This window comes from Acanthopagrus latus, chromosome 19, assembly GCF_904848185.1.
Source record: "Acanthopagrus latus isolate v.2019 chromosome 19, fAcaLat1.1, whole genome shotgun sequence".
Taxonomy (NCBI): domain Eukaryota; kingdom Metazoa; phylum Chordata; class Actinopteri; order Spariformes; family Sparidae; genus Acanthopagrus; species Acanthopagrus latus.
The window spans coordinates 10,935,230-10,960,673 of NC_051057.1; the positions used below are offsets into that span (position 1 = coordinate 10,935,230).

At 43.5% G+C, this 25,444-nt stretch overlaps 1 protein-coding gene across 4 annotated transcripts in view; it reads left to right on the plus strand.

Annotated features, from left to right (window-relative positions):
• zfhx4 (zinc finger homeobox 4) overlaps positions 1-25,240 on the plus strand; it is a 295,223-nt gene extending 269,983 nt beyond the window's left edge. For all 4 annotated transcript variants that reach the window (XM_037078748.1, XM_037078749.1, XM_037078751.1 and 1 more), the window contains 6 exons: positions 6,436-6,534; positions 12,989-13,122; positions 14,238-14,438; positions 14,712-14,832; positions 15,010-20,379; positions 20,885-25,240. In XM_037078748.1, coding sequence (XP_036934643.1) covers positions 6,436-6,534; positions 12,989-13,122; positions 14,238-14,438; positions 14,712-14,832; positions 15,010-20,379; positions 20,885-22,452 — 7,493 coding nt within the window. In that variant the 3' untranslated portion in view covers positions 22,453-25,240. The remainder of the gene's footprint in view (positions 1-6,435; positions 6,535-12,988; positions 13,123-14,237; positions 14,439-14,711; positions 14,833-15,009; positions 20,380-20,884) is intronic.
• Positions 25,241-25,444: the final 204 nt, after the last annotated feature.

Below are 25,444 nucleotides of genomic sequence, written 5' to 3' on the forward strand. Positions count from 1 at the left end.
GTCCTGTGAAAACCTTTTGTATTTGCTATTAAAGAATCATTAACATCATCGCCCCCAGTGCTCGCAGCGCTGAAAATGGAACCCCTCTTAACACAAAACAACAGTTTCTGTCTGCGCAGCAAGCAAGGCATGCAAGCCTTTAATCTTGGCTATGTTTATTCATATGATTTTCTTCTTCTTCTTTTTTTTTCTCTCTTCTCTTTTTTTTTTTCAAAGGAGTAATAGGTGTTTTGTTAGTCGCCTGCAAGACAGCGGAGCGGGCAATTTGAGTGAAAGAAAATACAATGAACTGTCTCAGGAAGTCGTAATTGACAACAACAAAGCAAATTTGGAGCTGCTGATACAAGCGTTTTTTACACAAAAGTCATTTTTTTCAGCATATTCTGTCAGTTCAACTTATTGACATTCACACCAGGAGCGTATTAAATGTGACAATCCTATTGTCTGGCTTTCAGAGTCGACCTGAAACAATAGATATTTTTCGCTGCCGTAATAAGTTCTCATGTGTTCTAAGCAATAAGTGAGCGGCTGTGGGCGGATTGGAGCGTGTGGATGGAAACACGTGTGTTTGCTTGTGCTGGTGTGTGTCTGTTTACATGTTAGCATGTGGGCTGTGGACCTCTGTGCGTGAAATACGTTGAACGCTGTGTGGGAGTGGATGTGTGCAGTGAGGGTTTTTTTGTGTGTAGGTGTGTGTGAGGGAGTGCAGGTGTGTGTGTATGTGTGTGTGTGTGTGAGAGAGAGAGAGTGTGTGTCAGTTATTCCCAGGCCCTGTGCAGGAGCTGTAGCCCCCTCTCTGCTGGGTTGATGTTTAGTATTTTAGACATGCTACATTAACAACATCTGGTTAAGATCTAAATGCTTGTTAAACGCGCTGAAATTCGGGGGGGAAAGGTACAGGGAGAACGAGAGGAGAGAGGGGGGGATAAAGAGGGAGAGTAGGGTAAATAAAGATTTGAGGGTGAGAGGACGGGAGGGAGGGAGATCAGTAAGTCTGTAAGGTTATTACCCTGGCAGTATTACCACTGGCCCTTGACTGTGAGTGTGTGTGCGTGTGTGTGCACGCAAAACGGCTGTGACTGTGTGGGATGGTGTAATGTTTCAAAGCTTTCCCCTTTAAAACCTAGGGGCCAAACTAGAGCCACGCGCGCGGCGCAGGAATGTGACATCACAGGGCCCCTATTGCTCACAAAGACACACACATGCACACGCACACGTGGTCTCACAGGGGACATGACCAGAGTTGTAAGAAGAAATCAGCATCAACATCACGGCTAAGTGGGGGAGACATGGCAGTCATGGGTGTTACGCAAAACATTAAGGCTGCATTACTACCACAGATACAGCAGACAAAGACCATATCTAGCCTTTATTATTATATCTAGACAAAAAACACAACAGCACTGATGATATTGTAGCACACAGAGTCCTAACAACTACACAGCATTAACCTCTCAGTCTAGTTGTTGGAGCATTTCTCATACATTTTCTGTCTTTGGCAGCAATTACTGTTTCGTTTGATGCTCCGCTTTCATAGTGTCCATGATTTAAAATAAACAATAATGTAAAAAAAAAAAAAAAATCTTTTTTTTACTCCTTTACCCCTTTAATGAGCACCATCCTAGCCCTGAGGAAGCAAATTAGAGGCAGCTCTGGTCCAGCTAATGAATTCAGCCATTTTGGAGCCGCCGTGTCCAGTTTCTTCTGCGCGCACCGCGTTGCTCCACGGTTGTGTGCTGTGCGACTGAGTCCTCCAACGGGCACATAATGACCCGGCATGGCGGTTATGGGCCCTTAGGGGGAGACGGCAAGGGGAGCGAGTGGTCTCAGAGCAGGTCATTATACAGCTAGAGGGCACACACACACACACACACACACACAAACTCACTGCGCTGACACTTTCAATACATCCTCCACTGCTTCCGTCTCCCATATGTCTATTCCTCTGTTTTTTCCTTTGCAAACATCTCTTTCTGTTTATCTCTCTTCCAATCCTTCTGCATCTATCTGTCGGGGCTTGTCTTTCCTTTTCTTTAATTCTAAATTCGACTGCAGTGTCTCATGAGCAATTTTAACATATTTTCCTATTAAAATTATTCCTTTCCCCAACATCATAGAAACCAAACATGTTATTTATTGGACAAACAAGAGAGTTATTCATCCAGGGACCTAATTGGTTACACTGGCTTCCAATTAATAGTTTTATCTAAAACCAGGCTGTTTCAGCTGTAGCCCTGATCAGGAGTCACTTAATTATTCTCCCTCTCTAACGGTTAAATATAGGCTGGTGCTGGTTGCAAGGTAATCGGACCCAGGGTCTGTGGTTAGCTCGAGCTCACCGGCCGGCTTTAATGTTCCGTCCGACCCACATCAAAGAGAGTCCCACCAGGCTGCCAAAATCACACACCCTCCACAGCCTGACCCACTCCCAGTGTGTGTGTGTGTGTGTGTGTGTGTGTGTGTGCGTGCGCGCACAGAGGCATTGGAAGGTGACTGCGAAAGTTTTGCTGTGCGTCCTCTGGTAGCGATTAAGTTGATGGTTAAGAGTCCCTGCCGCAGAACCCTTCGTCTCTCTCTCTCTCTGTCTCACTCTGTCTCTCTCTCCCTCCTTCTCTCTTTCTTTCTCACACACACACTTGCACATGACAACTCACATGCAAACACATGCAGTCACTGTCTCACTCACTTGATCAATGGCGCACATCCACGCAAACACACTCGGAACGCGTGCGCTCACGCGCACATACACACAAACATACACACACACAGACTGGCACGCGCACTCGCGTACACACTCATGTGGTGTGTAACTGTCAGGGTCAGTCAGAGGGCAGACGCTGTGCTGATGTATTGAGAGAGCTCGTCTGGGAATGTCCTCAGTGTGGAAACACATTCCCTGTGAGCGCGCACGCACGCACACACACACACACACACACACTCGCCACAGATCTAACCGACTAGAAGGGGAAACGAGTTAAAAAAAAAAAAAAACACTGATGAGGCCCAGATGATCACCCCTCCTTTCCTCTCTTTTTCTCTTCCTTCACCCACTCTTCACCCTCATTCCTCCCTCTCTTTCCTCCTCTCTGTTCATTGTCTCTCGTCTCTCTCGTGTCCTGTCTGGCTACAGGTAGACTGCCCCCTAGAGGTTACTTAAGATGGTGGTTTAGTAATGTCATGATCAGGCACCAGCTGCATCTCTGACCTCTTTCCCCAGACCCTTATCCTCCCTGACTTTGCTCTCTTTTTGCAAGAGAAAATAGGGAGGGTTGAATTTGCTTGAAAAGGCTCACATGAATTGCGCAGTCACAGCTGGCATCATATCAAGCTATGTCACACAAATTATGGTTAAACTTGTAAAAGTTAATTTTAAGTTAAATACATTTAAGTCAACAAAATTATTATTCAGTGTGTTGTGAATGATAATGACCACTGACTAACAGTTTAAAGTCACAGAAATAATATGAAATTGAATTTATTTGGGATATAAATTTAAACCTACTGTATATTATTATAGTGAAAATATATGATAATAATAAAGTACAATTAAAGTGGTTTTTGTTACATATTTACGTTTATATATACAGCGGGGTGAGCTGAAAGAAAGAAGGCAAACACTGACAAAGGAAATGAAAAGGTGTTTATTTTTCCTCCTGCTTTTTGAGGTGTTTTTTTTTTGTTTTGTTTTGTTTTTTTTTACTCTTTCTTCTGAGACTTTGTCCTGACCTTGCAGTGTGTGAGATCTTGGAGAGCTTATTTTTCTCTCTCTGTATTTCTGTTCTGACCCTCCTCCTCCCCTCCTTTTCCCACTCTTGAAACATGCTGTTCGATTTGTGCCATTTGCTTTTCCTTGGCATCGAACAAAAGTCAAGTACAGAGAAAAGATAAACCAGCGAAGAAGGACTTTCAAACCCACTGCACACACATTTAAACCAACCCTCTCTCTCTCTCTCTCTCTCTCTCTCTCTCTCTCTCTCTCTCTCTCTCTCTCTCTCTCTCACTCTCACACACACACACAGAGATGCACAGGCTATCCTTCCTGTTTTCCCTCTATACGAAGGTGGGCTGAATTAAAATACAAAGATGGACGCTGCAGCACCGGCAGTGAAAATTGCAATTTCTGCAGCCCGGGCTCTCTTGGCTGACAGGAGATATTTCATCCCCGTTGTCACCAACGTATTAATAAAACATCAGGAGCAGAGTGCAGTCCCACTCTCCTCTCGCTCTTTCACACACAAACGCACGCACACGCACAGAGATGCACACCTTGAAATAGATGGCGTACACTCGTGTGTGAAATATGTACACGCATGTGCAAATGCAGAAATACGACATTGTTCATGAATACGAACACACACACACACACACACACACACACACACACACACACACAACCAGAAATTTTCTCCTCAATCACATGCCAGCATCTGCCATGAAAATTTCATGCTGTATATAATGTCCACTTAATGTGTTGCGCTTAAAGCAACGGCGCCAGCACTTAGTCTGTGTGTCTGTCTGTGTCTTTGTGTGTGTGTGTGTGTGTGTCTCTTTGGTTGTGCGTGAGTGTGTGCACCCCGCCGTATGTGAAAGGGTTAATCATATCATGTTTCCGAGGGGGGTTTTTGCAGACCCCTTATGTTCGTCATACAATGGCCAAAGTGATTGTATGCAAATGCAAGCTGACCTCAATGCACCCTTTGCCTGATTTCTATGAATATGTCTGTGCGTGTGTGTTGTAAAATATGGTTATTAAGGCAGTGCAGGATTGATGAGCGCAGCTCTTTTACACACTCACACAAACACACATGCACACAGACGCATACACCAGTTTCATTCTCTGGCAGAGTGAGGGGTTTGTGGTGAAAGAGAGCCCCCCTTCCCCCCGTTTAGAAGACATGAAATTTTTTAACGCTTTTGCTCCGTGTGTGTGTGTGTGTGAATATGATACTGCGTGTGTATGATTTGATGCCTGTGTGCAAGTGTTTCTGTTTGATTTTACATTTTGTGTGTGCTACCCTGAGATGAGTACTATATATGTGTATATATGTGTGTGTGTGTGTGTGTGTGTGTGTGTGTGTGTGTGTGTGCGTGCGTGCGCATGCCTGGTTATCTGGCCTCTCTCAGACTGCTCAAAATTCATTACAAAGTGACATCAGCCCAGCCGGAGACAAATGATGGCTGGATGAAAGGGAGCGCTGGGGCTTGGCTAGGATTAGTGTTAGCTTGCGCTGGCGACACATATACACACATACACACTTGTACACACACACGCACACACAAAGCGCACACACACGCACACACACACACTTTAATCCACTGGCAGAACACTGCAGATACACAGAATTATCAAACAAGGGGCTGAACTCTCAGAGATGGGCAGGCTAATCTGCTAATAGTACAGAGCTGCATGTGTGTGTTGGTTTGTGCGTCTGTGCACGTGTGTGTGTGTGTGTGTGCATGCACGTTCATTTTGTACAGACTTATACAGTCTTACATAGACACAGTATCTATATACAGTAACATCACACATTTTATATATGCGTTTTGATTTTTGATTTTTACTTCTGCAACCTCATACAGTAAAATGTGTGTCCGAGGCTGTGTGATAATGTTGATATTGTTTTTCACACTGCTTTTAATAAAGTAGAGTGTATAGCTTTTTCATACAGTTATGTTTTCACATTAAAACTGTATAATTTTGATGTTTATCATTGCTGCAATATAACCTATTTAATATATCTATACAATAGCAGGAAAAATATTTAAAGGTGTACTATGTAGTTTTGGGGAAGAACTTTGAATCAGACTTAAATCACAGCTAAATAACTTGACCTTAGTACACTCTGGTGACAGCCTATTCACTTATATTAAATAAATATTTCTAATAGATATATTTCTCAGTTTATATTATTGCCTTTTTAATAATGTAAATGTTACCTTTTCTAAGTTTACATTTACTTTCAAAAAAACATGTACTGCATCTTTAACATTTATTTAAAATAAAATATATAGACAAGTAACTTTCTTTGAATACATTTTTTTGGAAAGGGGATTGAAGTGGACTGAACTAATTTCCATATGGGACATGTTTTGTTGTCACACAACCTGTCTGCTTCCAGGCCTTGAATGTATTATGTTTCACCTGGTAGAAGTGGCACGACGGGGCTATTTTCAACAGAACATGTGTTCACGTCACTAGAAGCATTATTTGCTGCTGAGATATACAGAACAGTAGGGTCGCGGTTTTACGAGGATTAACTGAGCATGTACAAGCAGGAATATTTTCAAATAGACTCTAATATGATAGCACATTATCTGATATCTGATAAACCGCCGGAGGTTTTTCCTTTTTTTTGTGCCTCAGCCAGCATATACCATTTATTTTTTTAAAGAGCATCATGGGTAATGTAGTCGTTTCCTTTGTCCGTTTTTCAGAAGACACTACTGAGGACGGCGAGAGACCTCCTCGCTCTTCCTCCAGGCCTGGACACAACCTCTCTGACCGAGACTTGACTGACAGCCGGAGAACTGACCGTAAGTCCACACACACACACACACGCACACGTACCGTACGCACACACACTAGAAAAAAAAACCACATATGAACTGTAAGCTTCCCTTCTTCTTCTAAGTTATCACCCATCTCGCTCTCTCTCTCTCTGCCTGAGATAAGGTTCGAACATGTGTGTGTAACATGTGAATGCTGCTGACTAGCCTCCATGTGACCTGCTTTAATCGTTTCCATCTGACAGAAAGAGAAAAAGAGAACGAGAGAGAGAGAGAGGGAGAGTGGGAAAGAAGGAGAGAGAAAAAAACAGAGAGAAAGGGAGAGGGATAAGTTGAGTGTTGTGGATATTACCAGGCAATGTCCAGGCCCCAGATTATTTTTTAATCAAATCAGTTTGCGTGCTTGTAATTTATAAGCGCCTTGCATTAATCTTTTCTCGTTCTTGTGCCCTCTCCGATGACATATTAATTTTTCATAAGCGCAGGATTAGATGGGGGGGGCCTGTGTATATGTTTTTCTAATATTGCACCGCATCCCTGCAACCCTTAAATTAGTTTTTTTTTCTCCCCTTCACCCTCCCTTCATTTTTCTTTCTCTGCTATTTTTTTTTTCCCCGGCTCAATCCATCCCTTAATTGTTGTCCAATCTGTGACCCTATCACCCGGCATTACCTCGGATAGGGAAAAGAGCACAAGACAGAAAAGCGCTGTTCATTGGTTTGTAAGAATGGCAACGTTGTAAGCGGGGAGGGGCAACAATCTGTACAAGACGGCTTGGTGTTTTTTTGTTATTTTGGGGCGAGGTAGGGAGCACATAATGCCGCTGCTGCGAGGCTGTGGTCGGGATAGCCCTGGCTTTGTTAGATTTGATTTACCCAAATAAGAATTCATATGGTCTTTTTATGTATGAGATGGAAATCCATGGCTGGGGATGAATATTGCATGGGGTCTCTCTCTCTCTCTCTCTCTCTCTCTCTCTCTCTCTCTCTCTCTCTCTCTCTCTCCTCCTTTTTTTCTCTCTGTCATTGCATGGGGTTCTCTCTCTCATTCTTTCTCCCTCTACTAATGTCTCCCCTTCTCTTTTCGCTACCCCCCCACCCCCTTCCCCGCCCCCCAACTCACACATGCACACACCTTCCCAACTCCCAAGCTCTATCCATCTCAAGCTCCCTCCCCACCTCCTCTTCCTAGCATGCCATACCTAGCTCCATAATGTGAGGCTCAATGAGGCAGAAGGAGAGCTCAGTGAGACTGGGGCCTATTAGTTTAGCTAGTCATCTATCTTTCAGCTCTATCTCTCTGACAGGCCTGTCTGACGGACTGGCGGGGAACCACCATCCATGCATTTACCGCCGCATATTACCGCCAGTGTCATTTAACACCACCGCACACATGCAAAAAAAAAAAAAAGAAAGAAAGAAGTGCCCAGTTCCCTCCTACTTTGAAGCGTGCTTACATATGTGCTTGTTCCTGCTTGTAGTCCATCACGTGTCAGAAATATATTTAATAAAGCAAAAAGTGTGCCTTTTTTAATCTCAATTTTTATGAATAATTTGTAATAGGACTCGCCTTGGATTTCCTCAGGAAACCAGATATAATATTACTCCAGGGTTTTTTGGTGTTTTATTTTGCATTTGGATTAAAGGAGGTTTCAGAAAGTCAAATGCCAGAAAATGCAAAAGGGGGGTAGCCTGGTTTGTCAGTGAGGTTGTTATGCTAGGGGTTATCATCAGAGACAGGGCCTTGTTTTTCTCTTTTTTCCAGCTTAAAGTAGTAAGATTTAGCATCTCCATCCTCAGCCCCAAATCTCTGGCAAGCTCGAAATGTTCACTTCTGTTGCATGCGTGTGATTGTGTGTGTGTCCTTATGGAGATCTCCAGGGATGGGATTAAAGTGTGACCAAGTGAGCAGTGTGTTTGCGCACTTCATCTCCGAGACCAAGATCCTTTAAACAAAGAGGGGCAGATAGATAGAGAAGGGACGAGAGAGAGAGAGAGGGGGGGAGAGAGAGGGGGGGAGGGGCAAGGAAAGACAGAAAGAGCTTTTTTCCCTTGCTTCATTTACATTGTCTTTTATAATCCCATGTCACTTTAGATTAATTATAATCCATGTTACATTTTCCATGCAAATGTCCCCGATGTGGATTACTTCCAGATAGCTTTGTGCCGCATGTGTAGATGGTGCATGTCGCCACCATGGCTCAGGGGCCCACTTCTTATAAATAACCAACTAAACAAAGGCCCCGGCATGGAAATGAGCCTGTCAGGCAGCCTAAGGAAATTACAGATCTCTACCTGCTTCAAATTAGCGCAGAGAATACTCATTGTTCCTACAGTCAAATGTTCTGTATTAATTTCGTGTACAATTTTGAATTGTGCAGATAAAGTGTGTGTGGGGGGGGTGGAATCAGATGCAAACAAGATCAGATGTTAAATATTCCATATTAGCTTCCTCACATTCAGAATATTTCTTTTATTTGCATGCATCTTGCAAATTTGCCCAACTTGAGATGGGAGCTGTGCTTGTTTTTCCATCTCTCTAAGATGAGATTAAAATATATTAAAGACATTAGCATGTTTAATTACAAGCCTGCAGCAATCCCTTTGTGCATGTATGTGTGTTTTCTGTGTAATGACAGCTTGTTGAACGTCTCAGACGATTTGTCAAATGTGACAAGGCCATGCTCATATTTATCTCTCATTAGAGCACAAGCCGGAGATGGAAGAGAAAGGAGGGCTAGTCATTAAAAAACACAAACTACAAGACAGCTGCTGTTTAACAGCCTCTCTCTTCCACTCTCTCCCTCTCCATCTGACTATGCCTCCCTCCATCTGACTCCTTCCCAGTCTATCTTTCTCTCCCTCTCTCTACATCCCTCCGGCTAGATCTGGGCCTGCTGAGTGCTTCAGTGGGAGTTTGGGGTTCAGAGTGTGTTGCTGTAATGTTATCAGGTGACCGGGGGTCAGCCTAATGCGTAACCTCAGAGCAGTAGGCCAGTAAATCATGCTGGCCGGCCCTCCCTGGTCCGTTTTGGCCAGCTCTCCCTCCTAGATTTACTGCTCCGTAACCTTAGCCAGTCTGCCAGGGCTCAGGACAGCTAAATTGAATACTAAATCCAAGCTGCCGCCACCCAGCCTGCTTCCTCTTAATTGACAGCCTCCCCCCCCCCCACTCACTGCTGTATGTTTGCGGGCTTTTTTATTCTTTATTTTCATGGAATGAAATGTCAGGAATGGAATCTAATTGTTTTGCAGCTTGTAAAAGAAAGAAAAAAGAGAAAAGGATTGCAATAGGTAGGGTTTGATTGCTTTGGGAAAAAAAAAAAAAAAAAAGCTCCCGCTCCGAGATGTGGTTGATTTCATCTAAAGTCATAGTTGGTGGAGATATAAGCATTCAATGATATGCTTGTTTGTGTGAAAATCTCATTTGCTTGGTTCAGTTTGCACAAAATGTCTCACCCTTTCCGACACAAAAGGGCAGATTCCAAAATAGATCCGCGGGAAAAGCATTAGCTGTGATGGTGTTGTCGGTCCTCCTGCATTTTGAGGAACAATTTGGGACAGAAATATCCTGAGGTATTTAGAGCCACGGGCTCCTCTGTCCCTCTCTATCATTTTTTCTCATTCTTCCCTCTCTTCCTCCCCATCGCTCTGCCTCTCCCACCATTGCTCTGTACCTCTCCCCATTTGAGCGCCCACTTGCGTGTATATAAGTGTGTGTATACGGCGCTCCCTAAACACCATTGACAGTTGCAAATAAAGATGGGTGGCGAGTGTGCCGCTCTCTCCCCCTTGCAATGCAAAAGGGGTTGAGTGTCATAAATCACCTTTTGATTTATCTAATCAAGCAAGGTCCTGCTGCATGCAGACATTTGTCATTGGTAGTAGGGGAGTGTGGTGGTGGTGGTGGTGGGGGGTGTCAGGTTTATTCTGCACTTCCGCTTCACTGGGTTGCAGCTGGTGGAGCCCACCTAAGGATGAAGGGATGGAGGGAAAGAACAGGCTGGAGGAGGAAAAAGGACACAGCAATTAAGTGGGGTGCAGGCTCAGAGACAAAGGGAAAAAATGAGAGGAGAGTCTTCTGCTCCGGCCTTGTTCTCAATCCTGCTCTCTCTTCCATTATTTCACCCTAATTATTTTATCTATTCGTGCACATCTGGAGGCAAGAGTACGAAGCTGGGTAAACCCACAAGCGGAAAGACATTTAGATTTTCTCTCATAAATTTGGATTGTGCCAGCCATTGTATTTATATGTGTTACAGGTGATTATATCCTTGGAGGACACTCTACAATTTTGAATGCAATTCTATGCTTCAAAACAACTTTATTATTCACTGGCAGGGCTTTGCCATTTAAAGCTCCTAAGTGGCCATAGAGAGAATTGCTCTCTCAACATTCAAGGTTAACCAACTGTTTTTCTTTGCGCGAGTGTCATAAGCGTTGATGAAAGCACTAGGTCGCACGAATCTAAAACCAGAAGGACAGATCTTCATGTTGCACGCACAAACACACACACACACACACACACACACACACACAACACAACACATTTACATTCAATATGACAGTAATCAATGGTGATCTGTGGGCTCCCCCCCCCCCCGCCGCATTGTAAATGTTTTTGCAGCCCCTTGTCCGACAATCGCCTCATCTCCTTTCGCAGGGATGTAATTTAGTTGCAAATTGACTGGAAGACGGGGGCAAAAATTGAAAGTTGAAATTAGAAATGGTCATAATAAATACGGGAGGCGGGGTGGAGGCTTTGGAAAGGTCAGGTGATATGACGGGTGCTTCCAGGCTGGGCCGATCTGACCAATGGAGTGTCAGCGGCCTGTCATGAAGTGCATCATACACACATGTACGTGCGCATAGACACACACACAAGCCCTGCAGGGGCCATCACAGGCAGTGGAAGACGAGATTACCTCGCTATTCTGAGCTGCAGAGCAATTCTCGGATGTTCTTGGAAATTCACATTGTGCCCTTGTGTTTTTCCCCCCCCCCTCTCTCTCACTCTCTCTCACTCTTTCTTCCTTTCTTCCTCCCTCCCTCTCTCTCTTGTCACTTTCCTTGACAGGCCAATATTTCAGGCTCCAGATATAGGGGATTACAAATAAAATAAGTGGAACGCCTACTTAATGCAACAGAATTAAAATGCATGAACGGGCCGGAGGAATTGATATGCGCCCAATACAAACACGAGCCACAGAATAATATGAAATACAAAATGTTTTTTTTCAACCCCCTCTCCATGTATCAGTGCTTTGATTTCCCTTTTTTTCCATTTGTGCATCTAGCGTGAAGCGTTGATTCGCAAGAGTGAGGCTCACATATTGCCTTGAGTGACCAGACGAGGGAGGGGAGGCAAGAGGGGAGAGGAAGGGGGGGTGATGGCTTAGGGAGAGAGGGAGGAAGAGAGCAAGGGAGAGGGAGGGAGAGTTGCTGTGTCTTTGTGTTGTGCCGAGTGGGTAAATTGCAGTGGCAGAGTATAGCAGGGCCTGCATGGCCTGTATCTCAGGATGAGGCTAATGAAAGATTTATCAGCGGCTGCAGCATTTACTAAATACAACCAGAGGCTGATCTCTCCACATTGAGCCCTGCTGTTAACGTCACACACGCTTACATGCACATACACAAATAGACACACACAAGCAGTGCTGCAACTGTACCACCAGCCGTGACCAAGCCCTGAAAATTTAGCATCTTGTACAGACAGAGAAGTTGTTGAGGCAGCTGGGGAAATGTATATGAACTAATGAAGTGTATAATATTACCATAACATTTAATGTATGTCGTGCTGTGATAATGAGCCTGCCTGAGTTTTCTCCATTTCACATGTCCTCAGGGCAGAAACACGTCACCCTATATGAATGTGAATAATAGCCCATGCTTGTATCCACGTTCCATCCATGTTGTCTTGGTGTCAAATCATCACCTATTTCCCAATGAATATTAATTTGGTAGACTTGTTTATGTTATTCCCTCCATAATATGTGTATCAATGGTCATTTAACCATGATGTGATCTAACACAGCCACAAAATGTCAGACATTTCAATTTATTTACTCAACTGTGTCAATTTTAAATACTTGATATGTTCTGGATTAATATTCTCATTTCTCATACAGTATGTATGTGTGATCTAAGGGATTATGTACATCAATGTGACATGGGGTCCTGTTTGTCTCTTTCAGCGCTTATGTTTTATATCTGAGTCTGCTCCAGAGCTCATTCCAAGAAGCTCAATTTAAAAAATAAATCAAAGTCATCAATCATTGTGTAATGTCATAGCTTTGTTGATATTTTAAGTTGTTAATGTGGAGCCTTTAGTTCTTACATGACATTCATAGTGAAAACAGTGTATTTGAACCAACATACAAGCTGTAAATAATAACCGATTAGTTGGTGAAAAGCATTAATTTTCAATGCTTAACAGTGTATCTCTTTCTCCCCTTCTCTCTCTTCCCTCCCCCCATGGCCAGGAGCGAATGCCATATCCAAAGAGGTCAGCGGACCGAATGCTATGGTTAAACATTCCCTCCTGCCGGATCGACAAATTGAAAGTCCACCCAAAAGGCCAAAGTCTGCTGAGGGGAAGACCTCTGCCAATGAGCAGGTAAAGGTTTGCAGAATATTAAAAGAACAGCAACTCAAAGAGCATGTGTTCCAGCTGATCCCGAAAGTGTCTGAGGTGCACTGAGGGCAACAAAGGACCTTTAACTGTTCTCACTTTTCTAAAGAAAAATGCATCTGTAGGTTGTGGAACTTTATGTGCATCTGCTTTAACTAGACTTTCACATTTAAAATACATGTGAGGCACAGAAGGCTAATAGCTAATGAGGCAGGTTCTCCTTCATAAGCACTAATGAAATCTAACCTTCACTGTCAATGTGGGATGAGTTAATGGGAGGATACTTATGAACTGTAAGACACAGAAATGCTAAGCTAAGCATTTAGCAGTTGCTGGCGCCAGCGTTCTATCAAAGGGTTAAACTCAGCCTGCCGTTCTCTCCCTGACAGAACTTTTTAGCATCAAGCACAGTAGGCCAGTCTTTGTGTTCCTAAGTGGAATACCTGCACTAGCCTCGGGCCCCCACCCTGCTTCTCTCCCCCTTTTTGCATCTCTTTAAATTATATGTGTTTTTAAATTAGATTATGAAGTATTAGCTCGTCTGGTTCTTGGCCCTGCAAGGAGGGAGGACTTAGTCATTTCAGAAATGGATTCTATTAAGACAGGTGGTGGGGAGGCAGCTATGTTCAGAGTACTCCCTGTAATGAGGGCAAGGCATAGCTTGGGAGAGTACACACCTTTGTCATCTGTAATACCCTGATTAGAAATTCTGGCCAATCGTGTTTTCTGCTAATAAAATTGCATGAGTTGAGAGACTTAAGTGAATTACATGAAACATAGTTGATGTACATTTTCTGTGTTAAGGTGGACATGGGGGTTGGTGGGGAGAGGTGAATGTGGTGCGTGTGGGGAAGAATAGGAAATTTTATTTCTCAGACATGCAGTCATTCTCAACCCTAACAGTGCAGGGGACATGGTTCTTGTATGTCTTGATGAAACCCTTGTTTTTTTCAAAAAGTAATGACTGGCTTCAGATTTCTTTGGTGAGGCAGACTGTGAATAGCGGTGCTAATGGCTCTGTTGTGTAAAAAATGTCTTTTTGTTTTCTCTCCCAAACAGACACTTAATATATCTTTTTGTTTTTTTCTTTTCTTTTTAAGGTTCAGCAGTGTCCATATTGCAACTACAGCAGTAGAGATGCCAACCGTATGCAGCTCCATGTGATGTCCCAGCATTCCATGCAGCCAGTGATCCGCTGCCCATTATGCCAGGATGTCCTGAGCAACAAGATTCACCTGCAGCTGCATCTCACCCACCTTCACAGTGTGGCTCCTGACTGTGTGGAAAAGCTGATTATGACTGTACGTAAAAGTATTGATTATGAATATGGTGTGTGTGTGTGTGTGTGTGTGCGTGCGTGTGTGTGTGTATCAAAGTCATTTTAAAAGGGGGAAAAAAGTATTCGAAAGTAATTTTCATTTGAAAGGTTTATCGTGATTACAAAAATATAACCAGCTGTTTACTTTGATGTTTCTGTCTTGTAAAAATGTTTGTTAAATGTTTTAGGCACCTACCATGTTATATCATAATTTTAAACTGATACAATAATAAAGAAATGTCTTTGGTCTTTATAGGTTGTCGGACCTGACACAGCAACACCAAATAATATAATACATCCCCAAACTGGACAAGACAAAGGTCTATCTTTGATGGATTCCTCTACCTCTCTTACTGATGGGTTAGGAAAGTCTCAAGGTGAGCAAAATGTATTACTTAGATAATTTTCCGTTGCCTTGAACTTTATGTCTTAGTGTAATAAAATGATTTTTAAATATATGAATCTATACATGTATAATTCTCTAGTTGTTTGTTAATTTAGTTGTCATTTATCAGACAAATAATAACCATTCAAATCGTATTTTCTACTTGTAGGAAACATCTCAAAGGATGAGCTGAACACTCAAGAAAAAAATGAATTGGACCTGCAGGGTGAGGAACTTAAGCCCCCAAAGGAGGCCTCAGAGGCCCCAGCCTGGAAGAGAGCCAGTGGTTTAGGACATGATAGCAAGTCCCCTGATACCATGCAGGACCATCTCAGTGAGCTCCAAAGGCTCCAGCAACAACAACAGCAGCTCTCAGTATCTGATCGACATGTCTACAAATACCGTTGCAACCACTGCAGCCTGGCCTTCAAGACAATGCAGAAGCTTCAGATACATTCCCAGTACCATGCCATCAGAGCAGCCACAATGTGCAGCCTTTGCCAGCGCAGCTTCAGGACATTCCTGGCTCTCAGGAAGCATCTGGAAAATGGACACCCTGAACTTAGTGAAGCTGAGGTGCAGCAACTTATAGGAAATCTTCCACTGAATGGCGATATCACTGAGAGTGAGGCCAGGGCCTTGGAGGAGGCTCAGGCCTTTGAACATGACTTGGACAAAGATGATGAAATGGACCAGGAAGAGAAGCCCAGTCCTACAGGAAGTGACAGCAGCTCTCTGCTTGATGAAATGGGAGCAGAACCAAAACGAACCCTACCATTTAGGAAAGGGCCCAACTTTACAATGGAGAAATTTTTGGACCCATCTCGGCCTTACAAGTGCACAGTATGTAAAGAGTCCTTCACCCAGAAGAACATCCTACTTGTCCACTATAATTCAGTGTCCCACCTGCATAAGCTGAAGAAGGTTCTTCAAGAGGCATCAAGCCCAGTTCCACAAGAGACAAGCAACAGTATTGACAACAAACCATTCAAATGCAATATTTGCAATGTTGCCTACAGCCAAAGCTCAACACTTGAAATTCACATGAGGTCAGTACTTCACCAGACCAAAGCCAGAACAGCCAAAACTGAAATGAGTAACAGTAGCACTGGCAGTAGTGGTCCAGTGCCTGCAAAAAGCCCAGCCCCAAGCACACAAGGGAACAACAACTCAGACACTGCTAGAAGTGGAACACCCTCTGCTAACAAAGAACACACTGTGGATCCCAAAGAAGCAAACAGCAGCAACAACACAAAACAAACAGCAACTACTGACCATGTTTCAGCACAGGCAAGTAGCCACCAGTCAGCGCAGTCCTCAGCCCAATTGCAACTGCAGCTTCAACATGAACTCCAGCAACAGGCTGCCTTCTTCCAGCCTCAATTCCTTAATCCAGCTTTCTTCCCCCATTTCCCAATGACCCCAGAAGCACTGCTGCAGTTTCAACAGCCACAGTTCCTCTTCCCCTTTTACATCCCGGGAGCAGAGTTCAACCTTAGCCCAGAACTTGCACTGCACTCAGCAGCAGCTTTTGGAATGCCAGGCCTTACTGGATCATTCCTAGAGGACCTGAAGCAGCAAATGCAACAGCAGCATCAGCTGCAGCAGGCTCAGGCCCAGCAACAGGCTCAGCAGCAACAGCAGCAAGCCTCTCAAGCACAGTCACAAATTCAGCAACAGAAAAACCAGCAACTGCAGAACCACAAAACCAAAATGGAATGCAGCACTGTGTCTGTTTCAGAAATTCAGATGTCACGAGAGGCAGAGGACCACCTGGAAAAACAAGAAAACCGAGCAAAGATGGAAAGTGATGCTTTAGGTGATGGAGGAAAAGACAACAAAGACCCTAAAAAGTCAAAGTTCTCAGAGCCATTGATTCCTCCTCCACGTATTGTGTCAGGAGCAAGGGGCAATGCAGCAAAAGCACTGCTGGAGAACTTTGGATTTGAGCTTGTCATCCAGTACAATGAAAACAGACAAAAGAACCAAAAGAAACATAAAGATGGAGTTGAACAAGCAGAAATGAACACTGATAAGCTTGAGTGTGGGATGTGTGGAAAACTGTTCTCTAATATGCTTATTCTCAAAAGCCACCAGGAACATGTGCACAGTCAATTTTTCCCGTATTTGGAACTTGAGAAGTTTGCCCAGCAGTACAGAGAAGCCTATGATAAACTATATCCAATAAACCCTGCTTCACCTGAGACACCACCACCGCCACCACCTCCCCCTCCTCCACCGCCACCTCCTGCTCCAGCTCCAGTTACAGCTCCACAACCACCTTCAACATCAATGACTAAGCCCCAAACCCCAGTACCTTCCCCAGTTCCTGTCGCCCATCAGACTTCACATCAGCAGTCTCATCAGCCACCGCAACCCCAGCAGCCACCACCTCCACCACCACCATCTGCCCCTCCTGCTCCTCCCCAAGTGCAACTCCCTGTTCCCTTGGATTTGCCTCTTTTCCCACCTCTAATGATGCAGTCTGTCCAACACCCAGGCCTGCCACCTCAGCTGGCCCTCCAGCTGCCCTCCATGGACTCTCTTCCCACAGACCTTACTCAGCTATGCCAGCAACAATTAGGTCTTGATCCAAACTTCCTCCGCCAGTCCCAGTTTAAGCGACCACGCACCCGTATCACAGATGACCAGCTTAAGATCCTCCGTGCCAACTTTGACATCAACAATTCCCCAAATGAAGAGCAAATTCAAGAAATGTCAGAGAAGTCTGGTTTGCCCCAAAAAGTCATCAAGCACTGGTTCCGTAACACTCTCTTCAAAGAGAGGCAGCGGAGTAAAGACTCTCCCTACAATTTTAATATCCCCCCCATTACTACATTGGAAGATATTAGAATGGAGCCCCAGCTCAATGCACATGAATACTACAGAACTGAGTCATCCATGAACAAGAGGTCTTCAAGGACCAGATTCACTGATTACCAGTTAAGGATACTTCAGGATTTCTTTGACACTAATGCCTATCCAAAGGATGATGAGATTGAGCAGCTCTCAACTGTGCTCAACTTGCCAACCCGAGTCATTGTGGTGTGGTTCCAGAATGCCCGCCAGAAAGCTCGTAAGAGTTATGAAAACCAGGCAGATTCCAAAGACAATGAGAAGAAAGAGCTGACCAATGAACGATACATCAGAACCAGCAACATGCAGTACCAGTGCAAAAAGTGCAACATCGTGTTCCCACGCATCTTTGACCTTATCACTCACCAGAAAAAGCTGTGTTATAAGGATGAAGATGAGGAAGGTAATGAGGACAACATGTGTGAGGAAGATGCAGATTATATTGAGCAAGGTTCAATGAAGTTTTCCCAAGTAACTTCAGAGCCATCAAAACAGCCCCATGGAACGGCCACCAGTTCTGGCTCAAGCTCCCCTGTGATTGCCTCTCCTCGTGCCAGCGTGGGGAAAACATCCCCGAAACCAGACTTTGCCCCTGAAACTGAACCTAAGCAAACTGAGAGTGCTGCCTCACCAGTGATCAAGTCACTACCAGAACCCAGACCATCAAAGGCTTGCACACCTCAGCCACCTCCTCAGAAAGCTCCTCAACCACAAATGTCAAGACCCCATTCCCAGCCACAGGCAGCAGCAGTGCCCTCCAGTCCACTCTCCCTTGCCCTTTCCTCACTCACCAATAGCCTCCCCCACCAAATGCTTCAGTACCAGTGTGACCAGTGTAAGATTGCATTCCCTACTGTGGAGCTGTGGCAGGAGCACCAGCACATGCATTTCTTGGCTGCCCAAAACCAATTTCTTCACTCCCAGTTCCTTGAAAGACCCCTTGATATGCCCTATATGATATTTGACCCCAATAACCCCCTAATGGCTAGCCAGCTGTTATCTGGAGGCCTCTCCCAAATCCCCTCTCAGGGTAGCTCTGGTTTGGCTTCTGCTGCAGGCTCTGGAGCAATGAAGAGAAAACTAGATGACAAAGACGAAAGTGCTAACGATAAAGATGGTGGAAACAGTAGTGAGGAGCAACACAGAGATAAACGTTTGAGAACCACCATCACACCAGAACAACTGGAGATTCTCTATGACAAATACCTACTTGACTCTAACCCAACAAGGAAGATGTTGGACCACATTGCACGAGAGGTTGGCTTGAAAAAGCGAGTTGTGCAAGTTTGGTTCCAAAACACTCGTGCAAGAGAGAGAAAAGGGCAGTTTAGGGCTATTGGGCACTCCCAGTCCCACAAGAAATGCCCCTTTTGCAGAGCACTGTTCAAGGCTAAATCTGCCCTAGATAGCCACATACGATCTAGACACTGGCATGAGGCTAAGCAGGCAGGCTTTAGCTTACCACCAAGCCCAATGATGAATCAAGAAAATGAAAGAGGTGAAAGCCCAAATAAGTATAATTTTTTTGATTACCCACAGCTGCCTACCAAGACTGAGCCAAATGAGTATGAGCTGCCTGCTGCATCCTCAACTCCAGTCAAACCATCTGAGGCACAGGTAAAAAACTTCTTAAGCCCTTCATCCTTAAAAGCTGAAAACTGTGATGAAACTGAAGGGCCCAATATGAATTCAGCAGAAGCTTCATCTTATGACCTCAGTAAGATGGACTTCGATGAGACATCATCAATTAATACAGCCATTAGCGATGCTACAACTGGAGATGAGGGAAATAACAATGAAGTTGAGAGCTTCACAGCCAATGGAGGGGACAAGCTGAGTGAAAACAAGAGTGGCATGGCATCAAATTCTGATGCTGGCAGCGAAAGGTACCAATACAGCATGGTGAGCCCCGCCCTTAGTATGTCTGGAAGGGACTGTGACTCTTACTTTAGCTCCAGAGATGATGACATGGATGACAGGAGTGAATCATCAAGCCTAGCTGATCCCAGTTCCCCCAGTCCCTTTGGGACGAACAACCCATTCAAGTCCGGGAAAGGCAGCAATTCTGGGGATAGGCCAGGCCACAAACGATTCAGGACTCAGATGAGTAACCTACAACTTAAAGTCCTCAAAGCCTGTTTTAGTGACTACCGCACTCCTACAATGCAAGAGTGTGAGATGCTGGGCAATGAGATTGGACTTCCCAAGCGTGTTGTCCAGGTGTGGTTCCAGAATGCCCGTGCTAAAGAAAAGAAATTCAAGATTAACATTGGAAAGCCATTTATGATAAGTCAAGGCTCACCAGATGGGCCCAGGCCTGAGTGTACTTTGTGCGGCATAAAGTACACTGCCCGGATGTCCGTCCGAGACCACATCTTCTCCAAACAGCACATCACCAAAGTGCAAGAAACCCTGGGAAACCAGGTAGACAGAGAAAAGGACTACCTAGCACCAACCACTGTCCGTCAGCTAATGGCCCAGCAAGAGCTGGACCGTATGAAGAAAGCTGGTGAGGGACTCAGCCTGCCTGGCCAGCAGCAACAGACTGCAGTGGACAACAATAATGCACTTCATGGCCTCAGCCTACCCTCAGGCTACCCAGGGTTATCTGGCCTTCCGCCAGTGTTACTTCCTGGGGTCAATGGGCCATCATCACTTCCTGTTTTCCCACCGAACACACCTGGTGAGTTAGTATGACAAACAGAGAAAAAAGTTAAATAGACTAGAAGCTTTATGAACTGAGCTTTATCATGCACTATTTTATTCTACTATACTACTGTTTATTCTGTATCACAGTGGTGTTTGTCAAAAGTCTTATTTTTTAAAACTATTTTAAAACTAAAAATGGTGGGAATTAGTGCATGCATAATGTCATCATCAGAGATGAACTGCTAATTGATAATTCAGAGATTTTTTACAACAAATGTGTCTATATCATGGCTTTTGTTTGTGTTGTTTGTTTTTCCCCTTATTGTAGGTTTGGTATATTTATATTATAATATATTGGCAGATTGAAATTATCATAAAGCGCATGTGACAGTTTTGATCCATAACAAAATCTTAACAAAAGAGATAAAGACTCAGCCAGTGTCAAATTGATCTTGTCATACAAACTAATATCCATACTGATTTGGGGTTGAATATTTAAATATTGAATATTTCCATATTTATATACCACTGTATTTCAGCTTTAGCGTCTCCCGGTGCTGGCATGCTTGGGTTCCCTACACCAGCCACCCCCTCTCCTGCCATGTCTCTCAGCACTACCCCAACCAAGACTCTTCTGCAGACTCCTCCTCCTCCTCCTCCACCTCCTCCTCCTCCTCCTGTTCCCTCCACACCTTTGGCAGCAGTAAATCATACAGAGCAGCAAGGTAAAGAGAGAGAGAGAGACAGCAGCAAGAAGCAAGGAGATAGGCCATCTCAGATGAAGGTGAAGGACCGAGAGAACGAGAGCGGCTCGCGCCCTGAGACCCCCAGCACAGCCAAGAAAAGGGAGAAACCAAGTCCAGCTCCAGGGAAACCAAGAAGTGAGGCTCAACTGGATTCCACACAGCTTCAGGCACTTCAGAATGCTCTTGCCACAGGTGATCCCAGCTCTTTCCTGGGGGGGCAGTTCCTGCCCTACTTTTTGCCTGGATTTCCCAACTGCTTCTCCCCACAGCTTCCTAGAGGGGTCCAAACAGGGGGTTACTTTCCACCACTGTGTGGAATGGAGAGCCTGTTTCCATATGGCCCAGCAGCAGTCCCACAAGCTGCCATGGCCGCTGGTCTCTCCCCGACCGCTCTCCTGCAGCAGTACCAGCAGTCCCTGCAGGATTCACTGCAGAAGCAACAACAGCAGCAGCAGAGACAACTTGAGCAACAGCAGAAACAACAACAACAGCAGCAGCAGCAGCAGAAACCAACCCCTGTGAAGACACCCCAGAGCATACAGAGCACCACCACCAACTCCTTCAAACCAAAAGAAGCTATAGATGCTAGGGATGACACCAACAAAGGCTCTTCAACAGAAAGCACAAAAGAAGAACCGAAAACAGATACCAAAAGTACCATGGATTTTCCTGACGCTTTTATTGTACCATCCGTCAAGCATGAGTTTATATGCAGGAAGTGCCAGATGATTTTTGCTGATGAAGATTCAGTGGTGCGTCATCAGAAGTCCTTCTGTTACTTCGGACATCCTTTTACTGACCCGCAAGAGACAGTGCTTCGAAAGGCAGTGAGCAACTACACTTGTGTTGCCTGCAATGTGGTTGTTAATGGGAATGAAGCACTTGGCCAACACCTTCAGTCGAGCTTGCACAAAGAGAAAACAATCAAACAAGCAATGAGAAATGCCAAAGAGCATACTAGATTATTACCTCACTCTGTCTGCTCCCCTACTCCTAACACCACATCTACCTCGCAGTCTGCAGCTTCTTCTAATAACACCTTTCCTCATCTCTCTCACTTGTCCATGAAGTCCTGGCCAAATGTCCTGTTCCAGGCCACCACAGCCCGGAAAGCTGCTTCCTCCTCCCCGTCTGCCTCTCCTCCTCCCCCCCTCTCCTCACCTTCAACGGTTACCTCAACTTCCTGCAGCACCTCAGGGGTTCCAACCTCACTACCCACCGAGAGTTGTTCAGATGAGTCTGACAATGAGCTAAGCCAGAAGCTGGATGACTTAGATAACGCGTTGGAAGTCAAGGCTAAGTCCGCCTCTGGCCTAGACGCGAGCTTCAGTAGTATCAGAATGGATATGTTCAGTGTGTAGGAGTGACAAAAGGATCCCTTGCTTAAAGAAAAAAATAAGACTTTTTAAACTGCAGTTCCAAAGTTTCTCTTAACCCAAAAAATTACAGTACCAAATGATTGACTCAGGATTGTTTTTCCCATATTGATATGCTGGCAAGATATTGATTGATTTTTGTTATGGACAGAACTGTTGCAGATGCTTGACTGAGCTTATATTGTATACAAAAACATGGAGTAGGAAAAAATCCCACAGGCTCCCTTGGGGGGCTTGTTTCAAGCCAAAAACTCTCACGATAGCAAATTGCACCTCAGCTGGATTGTTTTCCAAATGCTAGCATGTACTGTATGGGATGACGATCCAGAACCCTCAAAGAGAATCTCTCTTAGTTTAGATAGGTGTAATTCAGTAGCTTTAAATTCTCAGGTCAGAACATAACATTTCTCATTTGTTAAAGCAGCAACAAGCCTGGGTACACTTGGCTTATAACCAAAACATGTCAAGCTTTATCGGACGCATTTCCTTGATGTGTATAGAGTACCAAGAGACAATATTACTGTTACAGTGGACGATGTGCATATCCTTTTAGTTTTGCCCTACAAAGACAGTATGGTTTTGCCACTGAGGGAATTTAGAATGGTGAAGTAAATGTGTATGATGCCCCTGTGTTTGCCAGTTTGTATTACAACAAGCTGTATCTATTTCCCACCCCATTTTTTCTTGTAGTATATACTAATCTGTGCCAACTCTTACCCTTTCACTTTTACCTCTGCTCACACCCTTTTTCTGAAGAGGTAATAACTCTAGTTTTGATAGACTCTCGGATTATGTGAATATAACATTTTTCATTTGTGAATTGCTGTACTGTTACGGTACCTGCTTGTGTCTGGACTATAGTGCACTTATTTTGTTTTTATTTGTCTTTTTATTATTTGATTAGGCCATATGTTAATTTAATAGATTTTTTTTCTGTTTGTATGTATGTATGTTTGTGTTTTAATTATTATTTGTGTCTATTGCAGCAGCATATTGGTCCATATTTGTTACAGGATTGATGCCTAACAATCTAGAGACCTATTTAACAATTGGTGCATCCATGAAAGCAGTACTGTATACTTGAAACTGTTAAGGTACAAGTTGGTCACAATGTTAAAAAAGGTATGATCATTTGCTATACATTTGCAAATATGCTGCTTTAAAAGGGGGACAACAGCATTTTTGTTGTATATTAAAAGCATTTTCATGTACTTGTAGGACTTAAAACAGTGTTACACCTATACGCAGCCATTTAGTGCATAGGTTTCACGTCCTCCCATCAGTTCTCTGGGCACTTCTGATGATCTACAGTTAAAGTCAACATTTTAATTTTTCCACATTTAGTGATTTCATCATTGCAAAGTATTACCTTACAAAGTTTTGCTGCTACTGTGTGTAATGTTTTTTTGCTTGCCATAAATTCTCTCAACTTTCTACCAGACATAATACTGATCCATTAATTGCTTTGCTTTGCTATTTTTTATTTTTATTTTGTTATTTTGCTGTGGAACTAAGAATGTGAAAGCTGTCAAAGGGTGTTCAATTTTTTACGAATCACTTTCTAGTTTGGTAATTGAAACCAATGTGATTCATTCCAAAGTAACAGAAGGCTATTTGTATGAAAGAAAAAGGCTTGTGAACAAAGAAAGCTAAGCTGTTGTACATATTCGTAGTTGGCTGTGCATGGTACAAATTTATTAATATGAAGAAATGCAAAAATGTATTGCTTTTGGTATTTCCTATTCTGAGATGAGCAAGTAGCATGTAATGCAACTGTTTGACAGGTTAAATCAAATCATGCTTAGTTATTGTTTCAAACAATGAAATCAAGTAACATTTCCTCTTATGTTTTATTATTGTAAAGGTGTTTTTTTTTCAAAGTTTTAAAGCAAAATGTCAGTTTTTAATTTTCTGCGTGAGCTTTTTAAATGTCATTATTTGGATTTTTAGTATTTTAACATTTACTTTAATCCTGAAGACACTTTTCGATTGTGTTTCATAAGAGACATCCTGGCCTCCCAAGGTGCAATTCTGCCATTGTACAAACATGAGCGACTGTCCTGATTCCAAAGGCTTTCACAACTCTGGCTTTTTGCCTTTCCCCCACTCTGTGGCTCAGCATTAAAAGACTGAACTGTCAGCTAGCATCATGTGCTAAGATGTTAGCATCAGACAGGACGCTTTCCACACCAAGGACTGGTAAAAGCTAACAAACCAACAAAAAGGATGGTCCAACAATATAACTGTACATAGATATTGCAACTGCACAGCAGCCAAAAAGAAAAAAAAAAGAACTTTTTAAAAAAAAAAAAAAAAATGGATGGATTGTGTCATGTTTATGGGGACAGCCTTCAAAAGGTTGAAATTGGAATTGTTCTTCTGGATGTCAAAGGGATTTTCATGGCGCAATCATATCCTACACAATATGTACTCTTCAACATCTGGGTTACATAGGAAATGCACCCTGAGGTTTTAATAAGAAGAAGCCCCTATGGCTAAAACTTTAAATAAACTAAACCAAAAATGTTATTGATGTTTTATATATAGAGAGTAGTCGCATTAGTTTTTGTTACTGTACTGTTTGAGGTCTCAACTGTACCGTATCACGGTAATAACATGGTTTTGAAACCTTTTTTTTATTTTGTCACAGACCTGTTGTCATAGTTGAAATGACGTTTATTGTAGATGGTATTTGAACAACTTCTGGAAATAGTTCATCAAGTATGTTTGTTGCTCATTGTTGTGATACATTAAAAACTGTATCTGCAAACCAGTTTGGTCTCATCAAATATTTTTTTTACATCATCTTCACTCTTTAGTTCCACATATTTATGTTATTTTGAAGTTTTGCTGGCTTGTCGTTTACATATACAAATCATAGCTTTTTGCATTTAACTCAGTTGTACACCAAATACACTCCCATGTTGACAACACTATATATGACAACAACACTATATATATATATATATATATATAT